Source organism: Mastomys coucha, unplaced genomic scaffold (assembly GCF_008632895.1).
Source record: "Mastomys coucha isolate ucsf_1 unplaced genomic scaffold, UCSF_Mcou_1 pScaffold17, whole genome shotgun sequence".
Lineage (NCBI taxonomy): Eukaryota > Metazoa > Chordata > Mammalia > Rodentia > Muridae > Mastomys > Mastomys coucha.
The window spans coordinates 22,924,233-22,937,205 of NW_022196899.1; the positions used below are offsets into that span (position 1 = coordinate 22,924,233).

At 38.7% G+C, this 12,973-nt stretch overlaps 1 protein-coding gene across 7 annotated transcripts in view; it reads left to right on the plus strand.

The window, feature by feature from the left end:
* Phc3 (polyhomeotic homolog 3) overlaps window positions 1–12,973 on the plus strand; it is a 71,289-nt gene that overhangs the window by 12,159 nt on the left and 46,157 nt on the right. For 5 of the 7 annotated variants that reach the window (XR_004120412.1, XM_031376496.1, XM_031376500.1 and 2 more), the window contains exons 4-6: window positions 914–991; window positions 8,073–8,231; window positions 10,338–10,436. Coding sequence is in view for 6 of the 7 variants with exons in the window: in XM_031376496.1 (XP_031232356.1) it covers window positions 914–991; window positions 8,073–8,231; window positions 10,338–10,436 (336 nt within the window). In the remaining variant the exon portion in view is untranslated. The remainder of the gene's footprint in view (window positions 1–913; window positions 992–8,072; window positions 8,232–10,337; window positions 10,437–12,973) is intronic. The other 2 variants (XM_031376498.1, XM_031376499.1) reach the window with 1 other exon arrangement.

A 12,973-nucleotide genomic window follows, 5' to 3' on the forward strand; every position in this document is an offset into this window, starting at 1 on the left:
TATCAGATGGGAGCCCCAGTGTAGGCACCTGTATTTCATGGGCTAGACAATAATAATATCAGATGGGAATGGCTTATCTTCTAGCTGTTTTCCAGAACATAATATTTTTATTCTTGTACAATTCTGCTTTATTTCTATGTGCCATAGAGTTAGTTAGTGGTGACTAGCGCATTCCCAGGCAAGGGGTCTCAGTAGACACTTGACAAAATAAACGTTCTTGGAGCTAAGGTTTGTGGGGCGCAATCCCACGTCTAGTACTAGCTGCTCAGTGAGCTCAGATAACAACATGTGACAGTTTACCATAACTGCATTATGAGAGTGCAGCTAATGAAACAAGATTGGGGTCAGTGAGATGGCGCAGAGGGTAAGGGCTCCTGCGGCTGAGCGTGCCGGCAGATCTCATGGACTGAGTTTGATCCCTGGTAGCCACGTGTTCAGTGGAGTACATGCATACAATAACAAAAAGCAAATACATATAGAAATGTAGACATGAGATTAGCCAGTGCAGGGGAGGGGAGGGCTTTGTTTAAAACTTTTCAGCTTTGTTTTTTCTTAAAAAAAAAAAAAAAGCCAGGATCAAGCCATGTTGCCTATAAAATGATTTTTTTTCATACATAGACTTTAGAATTTTTATTGTACTTTTATATTATTGTGGCTCAAAAGAGTGGCTTTGAAAAAAAAAAAGATAAAATACACCAATATTCCAGTCCTTGAGGAAAGGGGAAAAAAAAGTGACTTTGTTTTTGATATTTTTTTTTGCCTCTGCCATGTTTTCTATTGACTGTCAAGCACTGGAAACAGAAGGGAGATAAGGATGTTTGACAACAAGCTGTCTCTGTCAAGGTTCTGATTGCTCAAGGAAGTTTGAACTTAATGTTTTTATATATGTATTACAATAGTTCTGTTATTTTAGGCAAGTTTGTCCAGTGGAAGACCATCTACATCCCCCACAGGCAGTGTTACACAACAGTCAAGTATGTCCCAGACATCTGTAAGTATGCTAACATTTCTCCTGGATTTAAACATTTTACTTGTTGTTTTCCAAAAGTAAACTCGTTATTCATAAAGCTGCTGCTCAGTTAATAAGTGCCTGGAAATGGGAGTAATTAAACTTTTAAAAATCTGAGGTTTTTAAAAAGGCTTATTTTTATTTTTATTATGTATTCATCTGTGCTATGCAGGTCTTTTAAATCTTTTAAAAAATTTATCTGTATTTTATGTGTATTGGTGTTTTGCCTGCATGTGTATCTGTGTGAGAATGTCAGATCTTAGAGTTACAGACAGTTGTGAGCTGCCATGTGGATGCTGGGATTTGAGCCCCACTCCTCTGGAAGAGCAGTCAGTGACCTTCACCACTGTGCTATCGCTCTAGCACGTATATGCAGATCTAAGGAGGCCAGAGACACCAGATCCCTCTGGAATTCAAGTTGCAGGTGGCTGCAAGCTGTGCACTGTAGGTGTTGGCAATTGGACTCGAGTTTTCTGCACCAGCAGAACATGTAGCCATTGAGTTCTCTTTCCAGCTCTTGAGAATCTAAATGTTATCAAAGACTTTTTGTATTCTTATACATCTTTCCCATTGAGTATGTTTAATGTCCTGTGATTCTCAATTCTTTTTTAGTTTTAGAATTTATGGAAAGCCTGAAGTACTGAAAAGTGTTTTATGTCTTTGAATGACTTAAAAACAACAAACAAAACTCTCTCTCTCTCTCTCTCTCTCTCTCTCTCTCTCTCTCTGTTGAAAGTAGATTCTTTTCAACAAGTACATTTCCTAGTGGTGGTGGTGGTACATGCCTTTAATCCCAGCACTTGGGAGGCAGAGGCAGGTGGATCTCTGTGATTTCAAGGCTAGCCTGGTCTACAGAATGAGTTCCAGGACAGCCAGGGCTACACAGAGAAACCCTGTCTTAAAAAATTAAAAGATAGAAAGAAAATATATTCTTCTCTTATACAATACATCCTGACCAGTTTCCCTTCCCTTCATTTCTCCCAGCTCTGCCCCACTTCCAGCTCACCTCTCCCCGAGATCCACTCCCCCCTCCATTTCCCTTCAGAAAGGAGCAGGCCTCCAAGAGACAACTAAACAAGACAGAACAGGGTAAATAAGACAAGGAAAAAGTCCTCATACCCAGGCTAGATAAGGCAACCTGGTAGGAGGGAATAAAGGAGTCCAAGAGCAGGCAAAAGAATCAGAGAAACACCTGCTCCCACTGCTAGGAGGCCTGCAAGAGCACCAACCAGAGCATATATGCCAAGGACCTAGAGCAGACCTGGGCTTGATTATCATTTACTTAACAGCTAATGGCCACTTATAAGAGAATACATGGCCATGTTTTTCTTTCTGGGTCTAGGTTTACCTCACTTAGGATGATTTTTTTCCCCCTAGTTTCATTCATTTGCCTGCAGATTTCATGATGTCATTTTTTTTTTTAACAGTTGAGCAATACTTCATTGTGTAAATGTACTCATTTTCTCTATCCATTCTTCAGCTGAGGGACATCTAGGTTGTTTCCAGTTTCTGGTTATTATGACTAGAGCTGCAATGAACATGGTTGAGCAAGTATCCTTGTGATAGGATGGAGCTGTGTTTTGAGGTAGATCAGGTCCCAAATTTTCTGAGGAACCACCATATTGATTTCCAAGTGAGTTTCCAAGTTTGCACTCCTACTGGCAATAGAGGAGTGTTTACCTTGCTCCACATGCTCACCAGCATGAGCTGTGATTATTGTGTTATTGATCTTAGTCATTCTGACAGGGGTAAGATGAAATCTCAAAGTAATTTTGATTTGCATTTCCCTGGTGGCTAAGGATGTTAAACATTTCTTTTAAGTGTTTCTCAGCCATTTGAGATTCTGTAGAAAATTCTCTATTTAGATCTATACCCCATTTTAGATATCTAGTTTCTTGAGTTCTTTATATATTTTAGACAGTAATCCTCTATTGGATGTGGGGTTGGTGAAATCTTTTCCCATTCTGTGGGCTGCTGTTTTGTCCAATTGACAGTGTTCTTTGCTTTACAGAAGCTATTCCGTTTCCTGAGGACCCAGTTATAAATTGTTGAGCTTGGTGCCTATTGGTGTTGTGTTAAGAAAGTGTTGAGTGCCGATGTGTTCAAGTGTGTTCCACACTTTCTCTTCTATCAGGTTCAGGGTGTCTGGTTTTTTATTTTTATTGTTGTTATTGTTGTTTGTTTTTGTTTTTTAAATATATATATATATATATATACACACACACACATACACTGTTGCTATTTTCAGACATACCAGAAGAGGGCATCAAGTCCTATTACAGATAGTTGTGAGCCACCATGTGATTGCTGGAAATTGAACTCAGGATTTGTAGAAGTTTAGTTAGTGCTCTTAACCACTAAGCCATCTCTCCAGCGCATATGTCTGGTTTTATTTTATTTTTTTTTTAAGATTTATTATTTATTTTATGTATGTAAGTACACTGTCACTGTCTTCAGACACACCAGAAGTGGGCATCAGATCCCATTACAGATGATTGTGAGCTACCTTGTGGTTGCTGGGAATTGAACTCAGGACCTCTGGAAAAGCAGTCAGTGCTCTTAACTGCTGAGCCATCTCTCCAGCCCATGTCTGGTTTTATGTTGAGGTCTTTGTTTTGTTTTTTTGGTTTTTTTTTTTGTTTTGTTTTGTTTTTGTTTTTTGAGACAGGGTTTCTCTGTATAGCCTTGGCTGTCCTGGACCTCACTCTGTAGACCAGGATGGCCTCGAACTCAGAAATCCGCCTGCCTCTGCCTCCCAAGTGCTGGGATTAAAGGCATGCCCCATTACTGCCTGGCTCTTGTTTTGTTTTGTTTTGTTTTTTGTTTTTATGTTGAGGTTTTTGATCATGTTTTTTTCCCCCTTTACAACTCATCATAGACCCTCCCCTACTTTCCAGCCACATAACTTTATAGTCTCTCATCCTTCCCCCCAAAACCCAAATCAAACAAACAATACCCCCTAATACAAGAAATCAAAAAAAAAATCACAAAAATTAAAATCAAACAAGCAAATGACCAATTTTACAAAAAAGAAATTACTAAAACAAAGCAAAACAAAACAGAAGTCCACAGAACTGATTGAGTTTTTCTATTGGTTGGGCACTCTTGAGCTTGGGGACCTTGTGTTGGCCAGATACTCTTGGGCATGGGGATCTGATGCCTTCTTTTGGCTTCTGTGGGCACTGGGCTCACCTGTAATCCCCCTTCCTCCATATATATACACAATTAAAAACTTTTTAAAAAAGAATTTAAGTTCTGAGCATACCCAGTAATATCACTGCTATAATGATGTATTCTGAAAGCTTGATTGCATGCATGTGGGTTTTCATGTTCAATTCTGTAAGTGGCCAATGTTGTAATTTAGGGCAAGCAAGCCATTAGGTTGCCTGTACTCTAAGCTTTTCTGATATTGTCTATTTAGACTTCTAGCTTTTTCTTCATCCAGATATACCTACATTAAGATTAAAAAGAGAAGATTCAGTAAATGATGATATGGTCTGAATTCTCCCCGAAATTCATATGTGGAAAACCTAACAGTAGACTTTGTAGTGCTTTAAAGTTACATGAGGTCTGTAGAGTGGAGCCCTCCTATGAGAGGACTGATGTCTATCAAAGAGGACAAGTCCTCAGTGGTCTCTCCAGCATGGGAAGATGGAGAAGGCAGTGAGACATCAGAGAGGACAAGTCCTCAGTGGTCTCTCCAGCATGGGAAGATGGAGAAGGCAGTGAGTGGGCTGTTAGCCAGGAAGAGACCCCACTTACTGTGAAAAATAAATGTCTGTTTTTAAAGTCTGTGGTGCTGAGAATTGATGCAGGCCCTCACACAGGCTGAGCGCAGCTCCACCACTGGGCACAGGCCTGTCCTACATTTCTGTTGCTCAAGTTGTCAGGTTGTGGTTTTCTGTTGTGGCAGACTAAGACAGACAAGTTAGCCAGACAAACCAGTTTTTGAATTATTCAGTGACGTTGTATTTTGAAGAGCTGGTTTGTTAGATAGTTTGTATACTAGTGACTAGATGTTAACTTATGACTCTTTGGGGGTTTCTTAGCTAGTTTACATGTATAATAAAAGTATGTGTGACTTATGTTTCAGCATGAGTGGCGGCAATAATAACCATTAGCTAGAATATGCAACAGATAATTTTAATAAAGGGTGGGTTTTTGGTTTTTTTTGTTTTTTTGTTTTTTGTTTTTTTGTTTTTTGTTTTCTCTTTGAGACAGGATTTCTTTGTGTAGCTCTGGCTGTCATAGATCTAGGTCTGCAGACCAGGCTGGCCTGCCTCAATCTCCCAAATGCTGGAATTAAAGGAGCGCCCCACAATGGCCTGTAATATACTTAAAAACAAACAAACAAACAAAAAACCCCATCTGTAAACAGACTCCTTCTAGGATACGGCCCAATTGCCTGAAATTGGGCAATAGAATAGGGTCTGAACCTGAGCTAATAATGAGATTTCAGGATGGTGGTTATGGGAGGGGAGACAGTTTTCATTGTTAAGGATCATGCTGATTGCTCTGAGGGTGTATTCGAGTTACAGACCCTTCCTTCATGGATAGTATACCTTCGAAGAATTATACCCACACATAGCAAGTATCTTAGTAGAATATACTCAAGTGGTAATTGACTTCCTTTCCATAACTGGTATGGTGGTGAACAGAAAAGAATTTGAAGAGATTGTAATAGATACATTAGTTTTATATGGAATGTTAGTTTTTAGAAAAAAATATTTTCAGAGCTCATTCTGAAACAGCTCAGTTTCAGGCATCCATTATTGTGCTGGATTCTGTGTTAGTCTTGCACCCTCATGAGGAAAGTGTGTTCCAGTACTTTTGGTGTGTACTTGTGTGCATACCGAGGACTGACATCCACGTAGGGTGTCTGCTGTGGTCATATTGCAGTTTAGTTTTGAGACAGGTCTACCAATTGAACCTAGAGTCCCTGGCCTGCTTCGGAGTGGCTGTCCAGCAAGCCTAGGGATCCTCCTGTCTCTGCCTTCCCAGTGCTGAGGTTTTTGGATGTGTGCCACTGTGCCCCTCCTTTATGTTGGCACTGGAACCAAGCTCAGTTCCTCCTCCTGTGGACAAGCACTTTACTGAGAGAGAACCCTATGAAACTGTCCTGCAGTTCTACTTTACTGACAGAACCATTTTTCCAGTCCATGTTTTAGAATTTTTTAATGGTGATGCGCTGTCAGACACAGAATTAGGTACCAAAAATTGAAAGAAAACAGATTTTAGAGCACCCTGAGGATACAGACGAGTAATAGGACCTAGGACATTGTGGTGACTGCTCTGTTTGGTGGGATAATATTTTCTGATGGCTTACTTGTAGTGGTGAGACATTGGTAATAAACTCGAATCCTTTGTATGCCTGAAAATTTCTATTTCATAGCTTTGATAATTATTTTAACATGGATTTTAACAAGAATCTGATATCCTTGGTCTCATGAAAGGAATCTCATGTGCAGATACTTGAAGTTGATGTTTCCTCTGGTGGAGGATCACTGAAAAACCTGCTTCATCAAATGTTAATGGGCTGGATTATGTTAAAGAACTGTGCAGGGAGTGTGAATTTGGATTTTATACCCACCCATGGTAAACAACTGAAATTCTGTTTGTTACAGGTGTCTCCCTCCAGCCTTCTAGTATGTCAGGGCAGTTGTAACAGCATCCCTGCTGCCTCTCAGCTTTTTACAAATTGATTAGCCTTTTTCAGGATCTTGTCTCAAAAAATAGGGATCTTACTTCCAGCTTTACCATCTAACAGGCCAGATGTGGACATTCTATCTGTGTAGGCATCATAGATGTAGAAGGACCTCGGTGGCAGCTGTTGCTTACTCCCTGAGTTTGAATTTCTTACTGATATCTGGGCAGTTCTTCCCCCGACCCGTGGTTACTTTAACTCCACTCTCATCTTCATGTTGAGGAGGCATTGCACAGTGTCTTTGAGCACATGGATGTGTATTCACTTCCTGAATCAGAAATCTAATATTTCTTAATTTTATTTTCTGCTTTGTTCCACAAAAAGGATTTAAGGTGAGGTTGAGTTATATTCTGTTTGAAATTATTAAGAATGAATGATACATGAACATGGTTATGAATTGGAAAGATGAAAAAGGATGTATGCATCTCTCTTCTCTGCTTCTCAACCTCCCCATTCCATTTCCCCTTTACAGATCCAAGCAAGTTGCCAGTTTCTAATGTATTTTCCAGGGAGTTACTAGGCTACACACTCGTCTTTACGTTTTTGAGCTAGGGTCTCTTATATAATATGTCATAAGCTTAGGCTATTCAGCAATTTGAAGTGTAGCCTAGCTCAGCGTCACCATCCAGCAACAGTCTTCCTGCCGCAGCATTTCTTGTGCCGCCCTCTCAGCCATATGCTGTTGTTTTCCTTTTTTGTTTAGACAGGCTCTCATGTACCCTAGGTTGGCCTAGAACCTACTCTACAGCCCACAGCTGGCATTTAACCTAGGAGCCTCCTTTCTCAGCCTTTTGAGTACTGGATTATAAGTTACCATATCTTTCTAATTAATTCTTAAGCAGTGACTTTAAACTTTAAAGAATTTATACATTAATTTTGTAACCAATATTCAGGATTTTTCCATCTGTTTGACAGGTAGCAATTATATTTTCTTCTGTTTTGTGAAAACACTGCACCAATTTTATGTTACCTGTATGCTTTTTATGTAGGAATGGATTATTTGTATTTTAATTTTTATTCACTTCATAAGCTCCTTAAAATGTGAGACTGAGAAAATAGTGTATTTTAAAGTTATTTACTCTGTAGCATATTAAAATAATTGAACATTAGCCCAAATTTTGGGACCGTAGTAGTAATGACATTTTAAGATGCTAGAAGTCGTACTGAAATGTGGATATGTTAGAAAGTTGTTCCAGTTACTAAGCAGTGTGGCTGGTTTTTGGTCATATGCAAATAGTTGCCCAAAGTAAAGGGTTCTGTCCAAGATCAGAGCCCCTGTTGACCACCTGCTTCAGCTGTGACACTGAGGAACACAGGCAAAAAACGGAAGCATCTGACCTGTGACGCTGTCCTCCTTAGATCAACCTCTCCACTTCTCCTACACCTGCTCAGCTGATGAGCCGCTCCCAGACTTCCAGTTCTACCAGCGGCAGTATTACCCAGCAGACGATGCTACTAGGGAGCACCTCCCCCACCTTAACCGCCAGCCAAGCTCAGATGTATCTCCGAGCTCAAATGGTAAGATACAAAAGACCAGCTTTTCACTGTCGAACTGCTGGGGAGTTCAGATGTTTCTAGACGATGCAATGAGGCATTTTTACTACTTGAGCAGGATTTAACAAGTGTGTGTGTGTGAGTGTGTGTGTGTGTGTGTGTGTGTGTGTGTGTGTGTCTGTGTGTGCTCAGCCTTGGTACATTTATAAATGTGCATAAAAATTCTACCTTGAATTAGTAGGCCTTTTTGGTAAAAATATTTTTTAATACTGAGTAACTCATTTTAAAAACTTTCTTGCCATCTCAACAATTGAAGAGCTTTTAATAATTTTATAGTTTTAGTACTTACAATAATATATAAATCATTTATTCTGCTGACATTGAAAATTTGAGGAAATAGTTGGAAATATTAAAACCTTAGTTTTTAACTGCAAGTAAGGATTTGTTTTTGAACCTTCTTGAATCTGGATTGGATTTTGACACTTTTTCAGATAATTCATAGCTTTGCTTATTATTGTCTCAAATTCTATAATATTATATTCTTATGTATATTCAAACTTTTATTAATATAGAAATGTTAATTGATTATTCTATAATTAGGTTCCTACTGATTTCCTGAATTAACTGTTGAACTTTTTTTAAAGGAATGTAGGCAAAGGTAGACAAATGTTTTAGCATATATATGTGTTTTTATATAAGATATATATATGTATTAGTTAATTTTGCAGTACTAGAGGTTGAACCCAGGCCTTCATGCATTCTAGGCAAGCATCTTATGGATATTCAGCATCTTCAGCCTCCTTAATATGCAGGCTTCTGACTAATGAACTGAATATACATCTGATCCCAGGTCTTCATTTAGAGTTGGCTGGGAAGTTCCCAGTGGTAATGTGGTGGGAAGTGGTGATGGGCACAGCTCTTAGTCTGTTCATGAATTATTGGGCACACATCACCTTTCTCATGGTTACTTTCCTCCCTTGAAATTATCTTTAATGATATGGTTTAAAATTAGGTCGAACCATTTGATAATTATTTTTTTTCTGTGTGATGATTTTGACCTTTAAAATGGGCAGTTCATATGACTCAGGCTAATGGAATATGTTCCTTTTGGAGGAGAGTGATTTAAGACTGCATGCACTGAAAATAAAAAAGTTTGTAGGTGAATTTACTTAGACTCAGTGAGTAAAGAATTAAAGTGTAAAGATCTAGAGGAAAGGAAGGGGCTCAGGAGCTGTTGAGGGAAGGGATGGGGGTAGTGAATATGATGATCTTGTGTGCACACACACATACACAGTGAAACCCAGGATTGTATGTTTAATAGCTACTAGTAAAAGTTCAAAATTAGAAGCTATCCCTAGTTGATTTTATGTAGTGGTAAGATGGTAATTCCTGTGATGTCTTTAGAACAGTGTACCTAAGCACTCTGAAACATACTGTTATTGACCAAATTCAGTTCCGTTGAGCAGATTGTATTGTCTTAGAAATTGATACTTGTATAATAAAAGTCTGAAACAAGACTAGGATGTATAGATCATGTTTTTCTTTTTTTGTCATTTTGGTGTGAAGACATTTTTGTTGCTCTGTTTTAACATTCTGACATTTACATTTAGAATGGATAGCCTCTTACAGACAATTTTAAAATGAAGAGCAACCTTACTTTGTTCTATAGCAAGGTTCCTCGTAGTGGAGAAATTGTAGTATGGTATGTGGCATTGTTGTCTGTGTGGACCAAGACTTCCTAGTGCTTCTTTTCCTGTTTCTTACCAGAGATTAACCTATATCCTAATAAAGTTTTATTTCCACTTTCTATCTTAGGAATCCTCAGACAGTAGGTTTTATTTGGAACAAATTTGGTTTGAGGATTTCTTATCACCAAAACATATTTTTGTCTTTGAGTAGATTTTTTTCCTACTCTCAGGATTGTGAGCTATTTTAAGCTGTTGATGGCTTTTTTGAGCTCTGTGATTACAGCCTTCTCTTTGTCATGTGAAGCCTTTTGCTTAGGAGGTGGTCCTAACTGGCCTGGTCTCTGTCACAGGTTCAGTGTCTTGCCTGCTTGCTGCACATTGTGTGTGTGTGGGATGCGTTCTTTGGTCTCAGGCTGTTACTTTTGGTTTTCTGTCTGTACAGCTGATTTTCACACCTGCTACCACTGTGGCTGCTGTACAGTCTGACATCCCTGTTGTCTCGTCGTCACCGTCACCTTCCTGTCAGTCTGCAGCTGCTCAGGTGAGACTGTCTGGCTTCACAGTGTGCCCCTGAGGGCTGTGTCTCCTCTGAGAGATGGGCACTGCACTCTCTGCTCGGCCTTCGCTGCAGAGTGTGTGGCCGTGCCTTTCAGGTGAACTTCATGAGCTTCGAGAACATGATTGTTTGTAGAATTGATAATATAATTGAACATAGATTTAGGTTATTAGTTGTTCACCAAAGTTAATGAGAGTTCTGTTAATGACATTGTAATTTTAGTTTTATTGTAGACTAGATTCCTTTTTTATGGGAATTATATTATTTTTTGTAGACTTCTTTGCAGGCAGTTATATCATATATAAGCCAAAGTGGATGGTAGTTTGAAGTTTAAAAATGTGTTAAATCAGGTAAAATTTAAGTTAAAAACTTACATAGAATATTACTTTATTTGATACTATGGAAAACAATGAATGTTAACTTCTATCTTATTCACAAAAAAATAGCTAAAAGTAGAATATAAACCTAAAGATAAACGTAAGAATTTAACTCTCCAGGAGGAAACAGGACAGCGTCTCTGCAAGTCTAGGGTAAGCGAGGCTTTCTTAGGGTGTGCAAAGAAGATTAGCTACAAAAAAATAGTGACAAATTAGACTTTATTAAAACTAAAAATTATTCTTTAAAGAATCATTACAAAAATGAGAATGTAGATTACAGGCTGAGAAAAACTATTCACAATAAATGTATCTGACCAGGGGGCTGGAAAGGTAGCTCAATGGTTAAGAGCACTGACTGCTCTTCCAGAGGTCCTGAGTTCAATTCCCAGCAACCACATGGTGGCTCACAACCATCTATAATGGAATCAGATGCCCTCTTGTCTGAAGACAGCAACAGTGTACCTGTGTACATAAAATAAATAAATCTTTAAAAAAATGTATCTGACTAGAGATTGTACTTAGAATATGTTTAAAAATGCCTATAGTTTAGTAATTGATTATGAGGTTAGTTTGGACAAAAGATTTGAGGAGATACTTTAAAATAAGACAATATATAGGCCAGGCATGGCACATAGTTTTAATTCCAGCACTTAGGAGGCAAATAGATCTCTATGAGTTTGAGGCCAACCTGGTCTATATAGTGAATTTCATAACAACCAGAACCACAAAGTAAGACTCTGTCTCATCAACAACAACACCCCCAAACAAAAAATGAGCACATGAAAAAAAATGTTCAACATATAGATCATTATAGACGTGTAAATCAGAACCATGATGAGCATTGTTATATCCTCACCTGGGTGGCTGAAATGACTGATGAGCTACAATAGTTTATGACAGCTAAATAGTCTCTAAATGCCAAATGTGTAAGCAGACGATGTCATATTTGTACAGTGGGACTGTACTCACAGGTGAGGGGAGCACATCACAGATAATCCCATGACTGCGTGGTTAGCATGAGGCCAGACACAAAAAGTGCACCTGGGATTCTGTATCTTTAACATTCCAGAAACTGGAACATTTTTCATGGTGAAAACATTAGATTAATGGTACCTGAGGCAGAGAGAAAAGATTAAGGAGGATGCTTTGTGTATTGGTGGGGATGGTGGTTATATGGTGTATATCTACTGTTAAAACTCATGGAACAGTTGCATCCATTATAAGTGATACCTAAATAAACTTCATAAAATTATTTAGATTCAGTAAACTTTCAGTTAAAACAATTGAGTAGATATTACTTTATGTGAGTAGATATTACTTTATGTGATGCTATTTTTGGATTTCATGGCAGACTCATGTATTATGTCACTTTTGGCCTTTCATTTAATTACATATTTATAATATCTTTTGTTCATTTGGGGTGTGTTTTCAGTTTTCTCTTTTGTCAGGTTTTGCTGTGTAGCCTTGTCTGGCCTGGCACTTGATGCGGGCACAGGCCTTGAACTCAAGGCAGTGTCCTTGTCTGAGTGTGTCCCAGTGCTGGGATCACAGGCATGAGTGTCTGTCCCAGTGCTGGGCTCACAGGCATGAGTGTCTGTCCCAGTGCTGGGCTCACAGGCATGAGGAACTGTCTCTGCTGCACTGTGTTTTCATTTCATGTTTCAGTTTCTGGCAAAATGTAAGAAATGAGGTAGTAATAATATTCTTTGACTTTGTTTTTTTTTTTTAGAGAAGCTCTGTGTATTAACATATTTAATAATAAGGATTATTTTCCATGTATTAGTTGTAAAGAGTGTGGTTAGGTATTCCTGGAGTTTTCCTAACTTGCTCCTGTTAGACAGCAATCAGTAGATGCTAAGCTCCAATTTCTTTACTTGTACTGGAAGTGATACCTTGGTTGTCAAAGGGGCAAGTGGGGCAGTCAGAAACTACTTACCACAGTGCCTGCCACATGAGATAGAATGTCTACTGGGGACTGTCTTCATTTGACATGGTGTGAAGACAAACCACACATTTGGTTCCTAGTTTTCAAGAAGCTAGACATGAAGAGAGGAACATCACTGTGTAAACGGTTTACAGTTTACACACTAACCCAGTTTTTATAGTTTACACACTAACCCAGTTTTTATAGTTTACACACTAACC